At 42.0% G+C, this 18,030-nt stretch overlaps 1 protein-coding gene across 5 annotated transcripts in view; it reads right to left on the bottom strand.

Moving 5' to 3' along the window:
• Nucleotides 1–609: 609 nt before the first annotated feature.
• The window catches only part of ATP8A2 (ATPase phospholipid transporting 8A2), a 318,786-nt gene continuing 301,365 nt past the window's right edge, over nt 610–18,030 (bottom strand). For all 5 annotated transcript variants that reach the window (XM_032678118.1, XM_032678117.1, XM_032678121.1 and 2 more), the window contains 2 exons: nt 16,084–16,175; nt 610–7,765 (listed from right to left, as the gene is read on the bottom strand). In XM_032678118.1, coding sequence (XP_032534009.1) covers nt 7,668–7,765; nt 16,084–16,175 — 190 coding nt within the window. In that variant the 3' untranslated portion in view covers nt 610–7,667. The remainder of the gene's footprint in view (nt 7,766–16,083; nt 16,176–18,030) is intronic.

Raw genomic sequence — 18,030 nt, 5'->3', positions numbered from 1 at the left:
GTCCCTGTGCTCAGGATAGTTTGGAGGAAACCAGTCTGCCACAGTCTTGCCTCACCTCACATCTCTCTGCATCATCAGACCATGCTCCCCCCTCCAACACAAGAGCATGCAAGCCCAGCATTAAAAAAGCCTCTTGCAAATTTAGCTGCAAGTAAGGAGGTAAAGGAGGTTTCAGGGCTTAATTTTCCTCTGCTGTGTCTATATGACTTAGTTGGGACAAAAGACTTCCAAGGTTTATTTTGGTGAAGCCTTGGTGAGATTGAGTGTATCATTTGTAGGAGAATCTCTCTCCATCTAGCTTATATAAGAAGATGGTTTTCACCCTGGAGATAGTATTCAAATACCATGCACCTGCTGTAAGCTCAGCAGAACCATTCTTATTTTGCCATATTAGTCTTGCTTTGGGGCCTGATTTGAGACTCATTAAAGGAACTCAAGCCTTGTCCTAGGCACTAACAAGCAGGCCCTTAAAACACACCCAAAAGGCCATGAAAAAATAAAAATAATCCATTCACCAGCTTTTCAGACTAAATCTCGAATACATTTAGCATTGAACTCTTGCTGCAAATCTTGTGGGGGGATAAAACAAACAAGCTTTGGTCCACTGGATTGCTTTAATAAAAGGTTTATTGGAAATATTTTTGTGCAGACATACAACAGTCAACAATGCTGTTCAAAGCTACAAATTGTCTAAGTTTCTTGACCCTTCTAAAAATACAAGTAAATGACCTTCATTTGTATTCAGTCTGGAAGGGAAACAAACTCCACTGTAATGCGATGCTGTATTTAAACTACCAAAGGACATTAATAGGACCTGAAAATGGTAACACTTCTAGGGGAAAAAACCCACACACCACTGCTGCTCTGCTGGGAGCCAATTAAACATCCCCCCACAGCATCACTCCTCTCTGCATATCCAGATTAAAACGTCCCCATCTGAAACAATATTTAAGCAATTCGAGTACAGATATGACAGACAAGTGGGCACATGACTTGGCTCGCTGATGAAAAAGATGCTGTTAAGATCCTGTCACTCAAGACGCTGAATATTTGACCTCCCAGTGCAATAGGCTGCACTTTGGGGGCAGGAGAAGGGACAAGGGGAGGTTTTCAAATCAGACAGTTCTTCCAACACACACATGCACACAGTCCCAGAGGGCTTGGCTGCCTCATTGCTGTATATCTGGAGTCCTTTCTTTTTTTTTTTTTTTTAAAGAGTTTAGAAACAACTTTGAGCAACTTTCCAATCTATGAGGTCTTGACCGTAAGAAAAGCAAGTACCCTCATTCCCTTCCTGAATCAAAATATCAACCAGAAGAGCAAAGGAGAGCATATGCACAGTCTGGTAAACTCCATGTTTTCTAAGAAACCCTGCAGATGTTTTGAAATTGATTAATTTATGCCAAGATGACATCTGGAACATCTTCGCAGGGAAGCCACCCAGTAAGGTAGTTAGAATTTAAAATAATCATGTCTTTCTGTTAATGTTGGCTTTTTCCCTTGGCTTCATCACTCCATAATTACAGGGTGCTGACCTTCCAGCTATGCATAGGGACAATTTGGCAATGTATTAGACTTTTCTCCATCATTAGACCTCTGTTTGACTGCCCAGAGCTGGGCTTGACCACACAGAGTTTGTCATTTACCCACTTCTGTTTCTCTTTAGTAGCTACAGAGATGCTGAAGGAGAACAAACCCCTTGTGGCAGACTTCAGAACTTGTCTCACTTTGTTCATATATAAAGGTAGCCTTTGAATAAACACCAGTACTCAGATGCTTTACCTTCTGTCCACACCACAAATGAGCAGGCCATGAATCCAAATGAAACAACTTCTAGACTTCACACTCTATCACAAAAAGATCCAGGTCCCCAGATTAACAAGTCCCTTGCACTGGCCTGAGGGACAGGAACCTGCCCAGGAGCAACACCTAAGAACTCCCATTAACTCTTCATGAAGGATTCTCAGTCAGGACTGAAATAATTTCAGTGCTCAGTTCTGGTGGGTCCATGAGGAAAACAGTAGCTGGGAAACAATTTAGCAATCTGTCATAACCCATGAAACAACCCACTAGAGCCAAAGTATGCTAAGCAGGGGGCACTTCTGGCAGGGACACCTTTCCTTTTTCCAAGCCCAGGACTCAGCTTGGTACCAGAGAAACTCAGCTTCGGGAAGGAACCAAAGAAAAAAGCTTTATCACAGCTCTTCAGGGAAGCCTGAGGAATTCCTCCCTTCTCTAACCTCTAACAGCAGCAGTGGTCTTGGCCAAACTATTCTGTTTCCCAGTACCTTCACCTCTCCAGCCAGCCAATCCGAGAGCACATTCCTGGCCAGATAAACTCAGTCAGGCTGTCAGGGCTTTCTGCAGGTCACTGAGAAGTAATCACCTTTGGGATTCACTTGTGGGGCCAAGCAGAACAGGGCATTTTCTGGTTTTCATTTGCCAACAAAGCTCAAAGCCTCCATTAATCTTACTGCTACATATGGAAAAGGTACAGAAAGAGTTATTTTCTGTACCCATATAGACTTATTTTGATGTCTCCTATTGTACTGACCTGTCCTGTGGCTTTCTCCAGACACACAGCTCTGGTCACAGATGCTGAAAGGTGGTGAAGCCTCTCTTGGGTATCTATAGGATACTGAAGATGAGAGATCTGAGCTCTTTCCTTCCTGGAGTTATTCAGTTTTGAGAAGTCAGTATAAGCAATATTCTAAGAGTAGGAAAAATAAAATGGGAATAGAGTTGTATTAACTATGTTATCAAGCCTAAAAGATTTGCCCCAACCCCACGGAGGACAAAAAAGCTTTTAAGAAAAAAATCAGTGTGTATGGTTTCACCAACCCAGAAAGCTCAGCACCAGGAAGAATAAGCTCCAGAAAGAAACTGCCTCTCTGAAAGCTCAGGTCATGTCAAAGGTCTCACCTCACCATCACTAACAGGTAACTTCCAAGGAAGCAGGGGCCATGCTCCTGGAACAGCTCATTTTACCCCTGCTGCTGCTGGCAGAGTCCCACTGGCCACTGTCTATGATACAAAAACAACTATGCTACCATGCTGTGGAACAGTAAGCTCCCTGTGGCTGCCCTTCTCAGCCTGGCTGGAGACCCACACTTCAAAATGGGATCTCCTGCACAGAGAGCTTCTGAGGAACAGTGACACGTCTGCAGATAAGCAACACGCCAAAGAGAAGAATCACTGTCTGTCAACTCACTTGCCCAGTGACACGATGGCTCACACAGGGCCTGACCGATGCGATGAGAGTGCGCTGTGTACAAGTCCAGCCATCAGATTCATGACCTCCTGAGCAGCGTGGAGGGACAGTTATGAGTTATGCTTAGGAACAACACTTGGATTTAAATTCAAACCTCATTTGATAGGCACTTTAGCTGTGCCTCTAAGAGCTGCCTGCTGGACAGCCTCAGGGTCTGGATCTACTTGGTGCTCAGCATTCTCAAGGAGGCACAGAGCTGCAGCATAGACAGATTCTGGAAGAAATGAGTAAAAGGGTCCTTCCTGACAGGACAGAAGGAGTCCAACTATCTAGACACTGAGTAACATGAAGGGTCAATGCTGTGTTTCAGAAGCAGAAGCAAACTGCTACCCAGATATAGCAGTTATATAGCACAGGTATAGCACAGATTCTCCTCTCTGACCCCTCAGGTATTTCATACCGTCACTGTTTCTTATTAGACTCAACAAGACACAAAGAGCTTTCCCGCAAACTGATTGAAGTTTAATGCATTGATACTGGGTGGATCCAAAACTAAGGTAAAATTATCCTCAGTGCTTAACACTATGAGAAATCTGACAAATCTGAAGTGCTTCTTGGGGGCAAACAGCCACTGAAGGGCTGCTCTGCTTCAAACTTGAGCTGTGAGGTATAATAGCAGAAGTACAGTCAGAGCATTTAAAGATGAAATTAAGTAATTTTTTACAAAACCAAGGGACAATGTAAATAGGACATCACTAGTTTTCACTGATGACTAGAGGCAATGCGAAACAGCAGATTTAGTGAGTTAGCCCAAAAGGACAAAATAAGCTTGCAGGACAGGGACAGTGTAAGGTCCATGCACCCCTCAAGCTCTTGGGTTCTCCATACAGGGCCAAGTTGCACCCACTGTGGACAGTGACTACGTCACATTCCCTACATTTCACATATTCTGGTCCACCTGAGCTTTCTTATTTGTGACTTTATTATTATGACTGTGTCCCAGCAAACACGCTCCATTACATGCTGTAAAAATAATGTAATCTTGGTAAGAGGAGACTTCCCTGCAGCATCTGCTATTAGCTGCTGGCTGAGGCAGGGGACTGCACAGTTTTGGCATGCACTGAGAGGCTTGTGGTCTAGTGAAACACAGATTAGCGAGGCTTGACTGTTATCTTAATTTACAGCCCATATAGTTCATGTTAACTCTACACACATTTTTAGATACATTAGCAGCTTAGTTTGACCTAGATACTTTTATTGGTGATTCGCCATTTCTCCTTGAGAAGTTATTACTGACTTCCCATGCTAGCTCCCTACAGCAAGACCTGAAGCCCTGTCAAGGAAAAAAAAATGTCAACAGACTTCTCAGCAGTGCTTAGCTCAGGCTCCCACTCGCTGGCTTCAATCTGCTACTAGGCAATCATTAAAGGAACAGCAGTTTCTATGCAAGCAGTTTCTATGCAAGCAGATTCCACTGTTACAAAAAGCAGCAACTAGATCCACGTTTAATTTAGGTAAATCATCACTCCCTTCTGAATATTCAAACCCACCTCCTTTTGGTCAGTGCAGAGAGCTGCCCAGGAAATCCTTTTCTGATCAATCCTAGGTAGTTAAGCCTGGACAGTAATGCAGAAATCTCCCATTCCTTCTGCTCCGATACCCTGTCTAGTTGATAACAGTTTCACACAGCGCTTTCAAAGGCTGCTGTTACTGCTACATGCATTTGCCTTAATGAACAAGGAATTCTGTTGATGCAGAGCAGCTGCCATCCTTTTGCTGGAATACACCTCATCATTGTTCATGAAGACGAGCAACTCCAACAGCCAGTCTACAGCGTATTACAATACATTAATTCCCATAATGACTCCAAAGAACAAGAAGAATGCCAGGTCTTGACCCGGGTGGGTTCTACAGAATTAACTCAGCTAGAGATTAAGGCCTTACAGTGATGATAAAGTCTGACCCACTAGCCCCAGTGTCACATACTGTATAGCCCTGCGACAAATCCCATGTGCAATTCCCATTGAGCTGACAACCAACACACGTACCTCAGTCTAAGCCACCATTCACTCTGGGGAGGGTCTGTGTTTGTGACACACACTGACCTCAATTTACCGGGAGGTCAAAATGATACAGCCCATAGTCTACACTAATAAAATAAATCACATCAGATGACAGCTTCTCCTCCCCAGCATTTCCCATTATGTTCTGTAAATTTTATTGCAGTAAGTTAAGAACAGAAAAGACTTCAGGATCCTTTCTATTCTCTGCTTAACACGTTTACTTGCCCTTCTTCATTATCCAGAGGTTTTTAAAAGTTTCTTTCTGCAGCCTCATGAAAAGCCTCCAAATTGTTTACATACCAATGTTTGGTGTGTGGCTTAGAGTACAAAGACTAAGCTGATCTTATTTTGTCTTGGTGGGAAGTTAATTTTCCTTGTGTTTTTACAAAAGGAAGAAACAATTAGCAGTTCTGAGGAATGGCTTACACCACACATTTCCTAAATAAATCTGGGTTCTAAATAAAAGGAAGTGTTTAACAGGTTATATCAGCATTAAGATTTAGAAGCTCCTGGGATCAGGTTTACTCTCCCCTTATTTATTCTCTGCACTAGTATTCGTGGCTTTAAACAAAATTTATCTCCCAGAAAATACACACATCCACACTTGGCCCCTTGACATTCATGCCTATGGCAAAATTATTTGCATGTTTCCCCTACTGCATAATTGTCTCATTAGCACTGCAGAAAGAAGGTGATGACTTTTTCCTCTGTGCCATCAACTTAATCCAAGACCAATCCTGACTGGTGCTGCAGGAGCAAAATTTGCCTTTTTTAACACGGAAGAGGACTCTGAGCCTTTGAGGTGGCACTGGGAATTGAATTATGACACTTGAGCACTGGCATTTACTCACAATCCTTAAGGAAAATTAAGCCAGTTGGCCAGTCTGGTGCTTTCCTTTCCTTAACATAAATATTCATATTCAAATTGCTTTCGGATATATTTAAATCAATAAAAAAATCTGGATGATGGTCAATAGGGCAAAAAACAACGCCAACTTTCTAAATACACAGATGTAGTATATACATTAACCACAAAACCTGGCTTAAACACAGCAGTATTTACTTTATACTATTCAGAAACATGGCTTGGCGACTAAAATTAATAGAACTCGTCTGGAGGACAGCATAAGCTTTCTAAGAGCTCTTTCAGCTTTAACTTATGCGCCAGTTTTTGCCTTTTTTTTCCCCCCCAAATTCCAATCTATGCAGCAGCACGCCTGTCCCACTGGCACAGCAAGGCCGTGGAGCCAGCATTTCTTCCAGGGCTCACAGGTCTGAAGCCTGGGAAGCCTGTTGATGGATTAGATCTAGAAGAGGGACAGGTTTGGCTGAACAAACAAACAGCAGGTCTTCTCTTCACAATGACCAGCTCTGTTTGTGTACATGTGTGTGCACACATGTGTGTAAACCCCTCCTAACTTTTCTTCGCAAACCTATCCTACCTGGCCAGGGAAATACTTCTTTAGGGTTACAGCATCAGCCTCCTGTGTGGATGCATATCTTCATATCTGACAAGATTGTACCTTTAAAGTTCTCGCTGTTTTCTTCTACTATTAAAGTGGGAATGGGATTATGGAGGGAAATCCCTAGCTACATTGGAAGTGCACATCCAAATACATCATGAAGCGTTAGGAAGAGGCACCTATTTGAGTTAATCTTTGTGTACAATGCCATGCACTCAAGACAGCTGCCCTGCCAAGCTCTCTGACTTCCACATCTTGGTTTTGTAAGTAAGCTACTAATTGGGTTTCAGAAAGCTGAGACAGATCCCTAATAAATCCTGTAAGAGGGCATGAAATATTCTAAGTAATTGTTTGCTATCTTGTGTTATTCTGTCATAAGAAGGCAAATAAGCATTTTTAGCTACAAACTGTGTTGCAATCAAAAATTTTACACCAAATGGTCTGTTAAAAATTTCAGCCAAATTAGTAAACAGTGAATACTAGAAGGAGTAAAGTCTGCATGCAGTTGTGTGCACTTGGTCTGTGTGTAACAAAACAGGAAATCTCAGCACCCCGTTCCAATTAAGCAAAGGCTTGTTTCTCATGGAACATAAATTTTTTGCTTTTCTCCCAGAACAACCTTATGCTGATGTTTTAAATAGTGGTAAAACATTGTTTTTAATTTCACACCTCACATAGCACAGTCAAATGCTTCGTAACAACATAAACAAAACTTTAGGCAGAGCTTTGCAACTGAAGTCAAACAACGATTTCCCCCCACATTATGTACTCAAGGTTTGCAGGGAGAATACAGAAACTTGTTGGCTAAGGCCACAGAAATGAGTTCTCTGGTGTTCTGGCTGCTGCCACCAATTCTAGTCAAGAATGTGTTAACAGTGGATGCATTGATCCAAATCCCATTATTCCCACCACCCATCAAGTAAAAACCATTTATTCTATTTCTGTTCTCCTTTTGGTTGTATCGTAGGATCGAACAACTTGCGACTGGGAAACAACACCGTGTTCTTCTTGAGAAAATGCATACCCATCTGAAAAAGCAAAGGAAGAGAGAAAAATAAATCACTGGAGTAGAGCTCAAGGGCACAGCCCATTTTTAGAAACAGGTTTAGGCATTACTAAAGTTACATGATTGAGACTGCAACCATCTTCATTTCTGTGCTGCGCTTCTGATGCTTACAGCTGCGCACTGCATTGCCCACATGGCATAGAATGGATGACTGCTGCCAGCTTCATCCTGCTGCTCCCCTCCCCAAACCAGTTAATTTATACAGTCAGCGACTCCCTCTGTGCTAGCCTTGAAAGCTACAGATTGATTTGAACACACGTATACTCCTACAGTGGCAGAGCTTCTTTAAAGACTTTAGAGAGAAATAGAGATTTGCATTTCAGCTCGACTCCTCTACAGTTTGCTTGATATCAGCAGTTCCTCTGGAGAAACATGGAAATGTCTAGCCTGCAACTGGATCTTTGTCACATCCTCCTCTTAACTCCATTCATCCATATTTTGCATAGAGCAAACAAACATATTCTGGAGGTCTTTATTTTGTTAATCCTGCTAGCTAGCACAATCCTTTGGTCTCCCTAGAAATTACTCAGATGAAAATAACCACGCGCATGATTTCTTTTGAAGTACTGTGGACAAGGCAAGTGACATTTCTGACATCATCTGCAAAACACCACAATGCTGATAAAACAGTCACAAAAGCTAATGGGCCTACATGGTGAAACACCAGACAGACTTGCAGACATGACCCTACAGAAAATTCTGAATGAAAAACTATAGCAAAGTACAACAGACTTTGTGATGCCAAGGAAACGTGGTTTTCAGGTGTAAATGAGTAATCATAAAGGATAAGAAGGGCAGATTAGCATAGTTACAGAAACAAAGAAATAGGAAAGTCACAGGCTACACCTAACCAGATAATGCTTGGTAGTAGAAAAGCAGGCAAGACTTGGGAGAATCCAAGAATTAAACCATGGCTAACTCTCCATGGGCAACACTCCATCTCCCCTGAGGAGCTCTGGAAGCAGGAGCTTGAGAATTCTCAAATCCTGCCTGAGATTTATCCCAGGCTAAAACCCACATAATCAGATAAGGACACATCCCAGTTACTACCCAGAGACCTATCAAATGCCTTTCAGAAGTCCTCCCTTAATTCTCCCCCCTACACCAGGTACTGAGGTAAGGCTGGAGCACAACAAAGAGGGTCTGTGTGACAGAAAGGCACACAGGGCTGAACACCCTCTTAAGACAGGAGGGATATGAGGCTCCCAAGAAGCTTGCTGCTATAGACTAGACTTGCTCCCCATGGGCCTGAATGCAGCCTTCTTTGAAGCAGGTGACCAATGCCGGTAGCCAAAAGCAGCCCAGAAGACCAGAAATTAACTGTATCCTGTGAGGCTTGTTAAATCTTCACCTTAACAACCAAGTTGGGACCATGTGACTCAAGCAAAGATGCTCAAGCAGTCCTAGATCTTTTCTCTGGCTGATGCCTGTACAGGGAGGGTGGTCAGCAACTCCTGTACAGTAGTAAGCTGCTGAGAAGAGAATCCTGCAACACTACGATTGACCAGTAGATAACGTGTAGGGTTTTCCCTTCTCTCACAGAATGCAGGTAAATGTCCCCTCTGAAGCCACTGGGATTCCACTGTAGATTCAAGCTCTTAAGGCAGAGGGCACAATCCCTTAGCAGGAGAGGTTAGCTGACCTGAATCACAAGTACAGCAGGAAATCTTTGCCACTAAGTGGAGGGGATTCAAACAGAAATACATCACTCTAGTCACATCTTCCTCTTGGAGTGACTGCAGGACAGCTTGAACCCTGATTTGATTACATGATTGATCATCCCAGTGTCCCATTTTATTTTCCCTGAGCAATTCTATGCCAATATACATACCCCTACGGAGGCACAGGTTGGTTTTTCCTGCCTCTAGCTGAAGGTTCACGAAGTGTAAACAGTCTTTTGGAAAAAAGTACGTCCATGCTGGATCATTGCAAAGGAAATACTAGTTATAAAAGAGGCTTTCATTTAAAAAGGGGTAGATTGACACTTAAACAAATACCACCAGTGGGTTTCTTCCATGTTAAGGGCCAGCATCCTCTTAGCTTTTTTGGCTAAATTCTCAGTGGTAAGTCAACTTAGTCAAAGACTGTAAGCTTAAGCCCTAAAGACTGAAGCCCACGACCCATAACCTGATATTTGCATTGAGATGGCTTTCCTGTATTTACTTATCCAGTAAGATCATCCAGCACAGTGAAGTCTTCCATTGCCATGACTACTGCAAATACAGCACTGACCACACAAGTGTGTGAAGACCATCAGGCCCAGGTATCTTCCTGCCTATTTCCTGTGCTAGCAGAGGCCTGTAAACAGCCAGGTACCCCAATCACTCCACAATGCCAATGCAAAAGGCAGTCAAAGAAACAGGTTCACCACTCTCACATCAGTAGAAAACACCTTAACATGACAAAAAAATTTCAGGCTACAATCAGTGGTTAAGAGTACCAGGGGTATCCTTACATCTTCATGTTCTTCACCCATCCTGAAATACCAGCAACAAGAGTTTTGTGTGTACGTCATGGGAAAGACTGTGACCCTTGCACATCACCTACTTAGCTGAAGCTCAATATTTGGCAGTTCATTTAAAACTTTTCTGTAGATCTCCGTACAGGAAGATGAGTTCATATTACATTTTTCTATTCACATTACAATTAAAACTGAACTTCAAGCTGTGTAGGCAGCTTACTGTGTGCCTTGTGGAATCAAAATGTGTGCATTTGTAGAGCTGCTTGGGGAGTGTGGATGTGGAATCAAAATGTGTGCATTTTGATTCCACATCCACACTCCCCAAGCAGCTCTACATTTCCACTGTTTTTAGACCCCATCCAAAAACAATGAAAGTTTCCATCTGCCAGTTACTAGGGAACTTTCCGGAAGTCTGAACTTTTCCCCCAACTCTAGTTTTAAAACCACACCTATAAGCCTGCCCTGGGAACAATGCCCTCATTGTTCAGCTGTCCTACAGCAGCCCAAGGAAGGAGCACATTTCTTTGGGGCTTTCTGGGCACAACCCACTCATGGCTGTCACAGGAGGAAGGATCTTTGTACTCAGAGACTTTCTATTAATGGAGAAAAGGCACACTTTTGAACATCTATCAATGGGGCTCACTTGTTAAGAGGAGATTCACATTCTCATCAAATCTAAGGTTTCATTAGTACCAGATATTATCAGACAACCTACTCAATTTTGAAAGCATCCTGTTGGGTTTTCTTAAAGCTTTGATATTCTATTAGTAGATCAGAATCTAGTCTCCCATTAGGTTTCTAATTTAACACACTCTTTTTCTGTTTACTGCAATGGCTATTCTGGTCTGTGTGATGCTGGACTACAGCAACCATCTCCATGCATGTGCCTTGAACACAGAGAGCAACTTGTGGAAGCTCAACATACTCATATACATGAGCATACTCATGTGCAACAACTTCCAAGACCAGGACCAAGAAAGGGTCCAGGGTGGTCTTTTTATTCCAGAAAATCTCTCCACAGAAGGACCGCCTACAGGTCTAGTTGCTTCAGGGATTTATTTTCAAGGCCTTCTACTCCTTGCACTCTCCTCTGATACACTCAAAGTGTCTGTCTCAGGATTTCTTTAGGCCAGCTGGTAAAAGGGCAATTTTCACTGGCAGCCCATTAGAACCTTTGCCTGCTGCAGCAGTTCACTATTTCATACATGCTGTGGTATTATGGTTTAGTATAGTCCAAAGCAGAAAAATGCCCCCTTTTGTTTGCCTTTGGAGAAGAATGCCCAAATTCAAATCCACTATAATTTTTAAGTGGTTGGTGAGGATGGGAGGGACTTAAAAAAAAAAAACAACCAACAAACAACCAAACCCTCTTTTAGTAAATGTTGCTTCTTAGGTAGCAAAAATCTCTCTGACATAAGAAAAATCGACGTTAGGGTATTAACTGACCAGCCAAATCTCTCTCAGGCCAAATGTCTGGTTCTGCACAGTTTTTAAGGATATTTGCTATGATGTCACAGTTCACATTTATCAGTTAAACAGTGAATGCTAACTCAGCTTTGACTTCTCCAGCAACCCACTTCCACTTAACCTGGGAAAGAGAGAGCTGCTTAAAATCTTGAACAGTTTGACTAATGCTTTCAGAAATCGTTAATTTCTCTCCTGATAAACTGTGCCTGTGTTTTCTAAAGGACTGAAGAGTGATTCCTACCAAATGACCCCATCTCTTTCATCCCAGATACTAACCCACTGATATTTGCATGTAGAAAATAGAGTCAGATGCCACAGCATCAAATCTAAACTGATTATTCCTACTTCTTTTTCTTAAGTTGATTTTAGAAGATTGAAACTCCACTTAACATCAACAAACATGTAGCTTGGAAAAAATAAAGAATTCAGATTATATTTCAAACACATGCAAGATAAGAGGAAAAGGAGTCTAAAAACATCTCAAGTAGCTACCCCTTTGTTTTTCAAATCAAAAGGCACCAGCAGAAAAGTGAGAGGAAGAAGGTGTCTGCTAGTGGTGAATAAATAGTGGGATTAGAGCCCTCAGCATGAACATATTATTATTATTTATTATTTGTCAGCTCCCATACTGTGAAATGAACCTCAGATGACAGGTGCTTTTTCTCCATTGATTAATAAGGTGCAAACCATATGCTCTGTGTTCAGATTTTCTCTCTGCAATCACCATATTCTGTCAAAGGAAGAGGGATTTTCTTTGCTAGCACAGGAAATCTGGGCCAAGTGCAGTAATCCTCATTCAGGCATGGCTATTGGCATTTCAGGGGGAGTTCTGCCAAAGCTGCGCTTTAATGGAAGTGGGATTCAGATCTATTTTTAAAGAGCATGCTGAGACAAATGATAACTAACACTGCCAGGGATGTTGCAGGAGGGAAACTGCACTAGAGAGGTGTTGTGGGACTTTCCTTATAGATGGACAGGTCTGAGAGTACCTGAGCAAGAGGGGAACATCGCTCCTCCCATCCTGCTGGTGAGGCTCTGGAGGCACAAGTGATACAGGTCAGTCACACAGAAGGAAAGGGGAGGTCAGAGGCATCTTCTGAATCTACAGAGCTTCTCTAAAGGAGGTGCTACTTTCAAAAAGTCACAGCAAAAAAAAGACACAGATTTGGATGGAGACCTAGAGAAAACTTCGTTGCCAGCAAACCGTCTGAGGGAGAGCTTTTGCAAGTCATTATTGCTCGTTCCCCCAAGTGTGAACCCTACAGCAAGCTAAAGGGAAGGGTCCAAAGACACATCTGGGAGGAGCCTGGTAACATTTCCTGCTCAGTCTTAAGAGGTTTCAGAAAGCAGATGGCATCAGGGAATTCCCAATTTCACCAGACACCTTTGCCAGGAGACAGACCAAGCCTGGGTACCAGCATCGTCACTGCTGCCTACATGATTCCACTAAGATGGTTTTATGTTAGCACATGAGCTTGACAACCGCATGAAACTCTTCCACTAAAGTCTCATGACAATGTCATCCAAATGGGAGCTTCACTTTTTTTTCTTTTTTTTTTTTAAAGTAAACTTCCTAGACATTACACTGGTAAGAAGAAACCACATAATTTTTGATAGTACAAGCTAGTAGACAGATTTCTTTCATGCTTCTGACAGCTCTACACAATTCAGGAACACACAAAACAAAGTCAGAGCAAGAAAAACAGCCATGAAGGTTTTACTTTAAGGGCATACCCTTCCAGGGGTTACTAAACTGGGCCTACTCTCCAAGGCAGCCACTCTGAGACAGTCTCTTTAGGGAGGGAAGCATTTAAGAGACTAATCCTGGCTGCCACTCCTGTACAGCACTGACATGGCACTGTCTCTGTGGTTCTGCTACCCACTTTGGGGGCCGGATCCACAAGAGCCTGGTGCCATATGAGAGCACCCCAGCCACAAATCATGCCTGAAAGTGCTGTGCTAGTGCTTCTGTAGAGGGGCTGACTTACCAACAGAGAGCTAATGAAACACATGCAGAATGAGCTTCTGCCTTTCTCACAGGGCTGTGCAGACTTAACTCAGTCAGCTCTTTCCTCCCACCACAGACCACTAGTACTAGCCTGGAAACTCTCCATGAGATTTTTCTCCTTTCCATGTGATTGGAAACAAAGCTATTTAGGTATTGCTTCATCTCAAAACATTTGGTAGTGGTTGTTGTCAAAAATAAAGTGATTCTCAAACTAGTACTGCATCTTCGCAATCTGTGCTAGGGGAAATTTAATCCCATTTTCATTCCTTTTTGGGACTAAGGCAATTCATTTGCTTAAGCCCTCATCAGCGCTAACTAAACTAACCATTTTCCTGCTTTATATGCAAGTGACAGATTCAGAGTGGAAGTCACACAAATTTTTGGTCTTCACAGGCTGGTAACTTATGGCCTGGTAGAAACATGAACAATTCAAGACTTCAAACACAGCGCTTGTAGCGTGATTTAAGATACTGGCCTGGCATGTCAAGGCTACTGCCCCATTCATCAACTCTTTGCTTTGAAGATTTCTAGCATTTAGTAAACAGTTTAGGGTTGTGAAAACAGCACATGTTCACTGGATTTCACATGGCCTTGTACATATAGCAGCTATGCAACACTGGAAAATAATATTTGACAAGAGATGACAGAAGTCATGGATACACCACAAAAAGCATCTTTCAGTCCCAACAGTTTCAAAATCAAAATTTATGTTCATGTGAAAAACAGACTGCTGAATGTAACCTGTCCTGACTGGTCTGACTCATTTAGCACTTAATCATTTGCATTTATGGGGAAGTTGGTTATCCAAACTAGGATTTATTTTGATCTCATTTTTCTTTCCCAACAGCTATTTACCTGCTAATAACCTGATGATGTGTTCTATGAGACTAAAAGCACATATTAAGTCTGACTAGTCACCTCTGGTGTATCTCTCTTCTGTACCTTGTTAAGGCTTTACAGTAGACTACTTTCACAGCAATTTCTTTAAGCATTTTACAGATTTCTTCTGCCAACCATAGCTTTTGCAATCTTCTCAAAGAGCATGTTTGCATGTCCAAAGCTGTGTTGCTACCAGCATTCCCGGCTGCTTGACACAAAGGATTAAATACTGGCAGAAACATATGGTCCACAGGACTGCTCTGCACACCAGCCTCTCTTCCCAGGAGCAATGGGATTGATTGCTGAGGACCCTATATTCCTTTAAAGTGATGGCCGTGCAACAGATCTATGAACGACAAAGATGATCAGATCCATCACTGTTCCACCCCTTCTAGTCAAATTCCCTGTGGAAAACAGGAATATCTCAGGTATTTGGGTTTTCAAATCCCAGCCCTGCCTCCATGACCTGAACCATAACAGTTCTGCTACAGAAGACAACACAGCTAGCAGTGAGATTTGATTTCAGTGATTCTTTAGTCAGAGGTGTCACTTCTCACTGCAATGGCAATACGAACCTCAAATCCTGAGTGCCTGCCCCTTGCCCTGTGCGCTGCAGTACTGCACACTGGGGGGCTGTTTTCTTTAGTAAGATGAGCATATTTTGACCACTAGTTTAACCACAAGAGAGACTGCATTTTACCAATACAAGGGGCTGACTGGACTCCCTAGTCCCCCAAGACAGCATGGTCCTTCAGTGTATCTGGCTTACAGAGCTGTTAACAATGATTTTTAATACTGTGGAAGCCCTTCTAACACTGACAAAAACCCATCAGGTCCAGCAGATACAAGGTCTATTCCTCTAGGAAGATGAATAAATGGATGACCTGTACACCATCTAGGAAGATGAATAAATGCAATTTATTCGAAACAGCAGCAGCAGTGAGATGTGATGTTACCACTCTTCCCCCAGCAGTGGCCAAAGAGGGAGAGGAGAGAGGCCGCTCTGCAGGCCACGGTTTTCCTCATCAGCGACACGCAGAATCGCAAGTGGCATTACTGAAACATGGCTGTATTCTCAGCTAACCACAGATAATATGATTTCTCATACAGAAACCACTTCTATCTAAGCTAGGCTCTATCACAGCATTTATTTTATGCAGAGTTTTTGATTTTTTACAGTATCCTTAAGACTATCAGCATTCTACCTTTAGAGAACCTGCTTACTGGGGGTTTTGTCATTTGGGCCTGTTGATTGGTTCCTGGGGAATTAACCACATTTGAGCTCCACTTGCCTACGGCCAAATACACTAATTCCACTTCCAAATGTATGTGTCTTGCTTGGCAGCTCAGCCTCTGTGCTAGATTATCTCTACCTACAATTTAATTAAAAAATAATCACCCTTTGCTTCACTCATCTGGGACTGACTGCTGTGAAACACACACGCATACATGATCCGCTACTTACGTGATATACTTTGCTGGACAGAATGAGCACGGAAAAGGCTCGGAGGAGTTTTCCTGCCAAGCCTTTTTAACAAATGATCACGTTCGTTCACGCTAAGGGAGAGAGGAAAAAAAAAAAATAGAAAAAATACCAGTGAGTAACTAGATAATTTCAAGGTAAAAGTCAGCTTTATTTAAAGTACTTGGCAGCTTTGACTTTGTCAATATTTGAGATGGTTGTAGTACGAAAAAGAATTTCCCCTTTTTTTGTTTAAACTGCACATTAGCAAGAGAACTGTCTAATGATGGAAACTCATCCTTTCTAAGGATACTTTGTATAAGTCTACTTTTAGTCAGTCTATCTCTAATATTACCGTTATTGTAATTTCTGAATGCTTGATGCCTCTAAATTATTACAAACCATGTTAGAAGTCTGATCAAGTAATATAGAACATTAAAAAGAAGATTTCTCTTTAGTATTATATACATTAATCACAGCACACACAAATGGCCTTAGAGAGAAGGAGCAAAGCACTGAAGCTTAGCACAAGGTAGAAGGCTTCTATCACACCTGCAAAACGACCTGAAGTAACAAAAGGTGGGAACCATAGTTAGGTTTAGTTTAGGAGATATTCTATCTCCTAAAGAACATTCTCATTTTCCTCATATGAGAAAGAAAAATTTCTATCCTTTTTCAAAAAAAACCCACAAAACTTTGTTTTTCACAGTTCCTGTGAAAGGCCTGAAAAAATTATTGCTGAATTTACAAAAAGTAAAAATACAAACTTGAGGTGAAAAATACAGTATGCTTACACTAGGTTTAACACACACACACAAATCATTAGAGATGCTCTCCACTCTGATTTTTATTAAAAACACAACATTCATTCAATCAAGAATTTTATGCCCAGAATTAACGAACGATGACTAAGATCCTGACCTTTCAAAGCATTTAATTATGTGTACAAGTCCCATTAAGTTTCATGAGGTTTTAAAATAACGTTATCAAATCTCACTGCACTGGAGCCTCAAATAACTTCAACATCAGATTATTTTCAGAAAGATATTACAGTCTATTTTAGTTCAAAGTTCTCCACAATTGGGCTGTTTTTAACATTTCACCCTTGTTCCTAACACCGAGATGAAGCTAGTGCATAGAAGGAATCTACTTGCTGGAGCAGCTCCTTGCAGTGTCTTTATCCCATTTGCACCACATTTACACTGTGTCTCCATTTTCACAGTCTGCTTTTTCTTTCACATCTTTATTCACAAGCAGTAATTCCACTAGTTATGCTGAAAACATGGATACACACCTGAATGCCAATGCATTACAAATTCACATGCATTTGGTACATGAAATGGAAATCCCAGCAAGCACAGCTGCTGCCGTCAACAAGCTTACAACAGATTTAAACAAACAACTCCCTTTCACTGAAGCAGTTTGCTATCTTCAAACAAGAAAGTAACTGAAGAATCTCTGAGATGCCTATAATATGTAATCCAGCCATGCAGGCTTATATTCCACTTAATAGTCCATTAAGGTAACAGCCAGGCTCAGTCCTCTGTTCATTGCATAATGAGATGTCCACAAAAGAAAGGGAGGAATCCTTCTCTTTTTCCTGGGGTCTCTAAGCTCACACACCTGAACTGGAAGCTTGTAGAGCCTACAGACTCCTCCTTTAAAATGTTTACAAACTGCCAAGTGTTTTCAGACACTTGGTCTCTTCCCCACTCCTTCCCTTGGCACCACAGAATCACACCTGCAACAGATACGCCAGGTTGCTTTCTCTGCCTGCAGTCAGTAGTACTCCCTCAATATAAAACAGAAGTTGATAAAAGATTTGGAAGCAAAAGTAAAGATTCCAACTGAGTTTGTCAAACAATCTCTAAGAAGATCATGAGATCTGCATGTGTTCAAAAGAGAGAGGGTCACAGGTTTCCATTAAAACCAGGGTTACCGCATGAAAGC

The sequence above is a fragment of the Chiroxiphia lanceolata genome, chromosome 2 (assembly GCF_009829145.1).
Source record: "Chiroxiphia lanceolata isolate bChiLan1 chromosome 2, bChiLan1.pri, whole genome shotgun sequence".
Taxonomy (NCBI): domain Eukaryota; kingdom Metazoa; phylum Chordata; class Aves; order Passeriformes; family Pipridae; genus Chiroxiphia; species Chiroxiphia lanceolata.
This window is presented reverse-complemented; position numbering and strand designations above follow the sequence as displayed.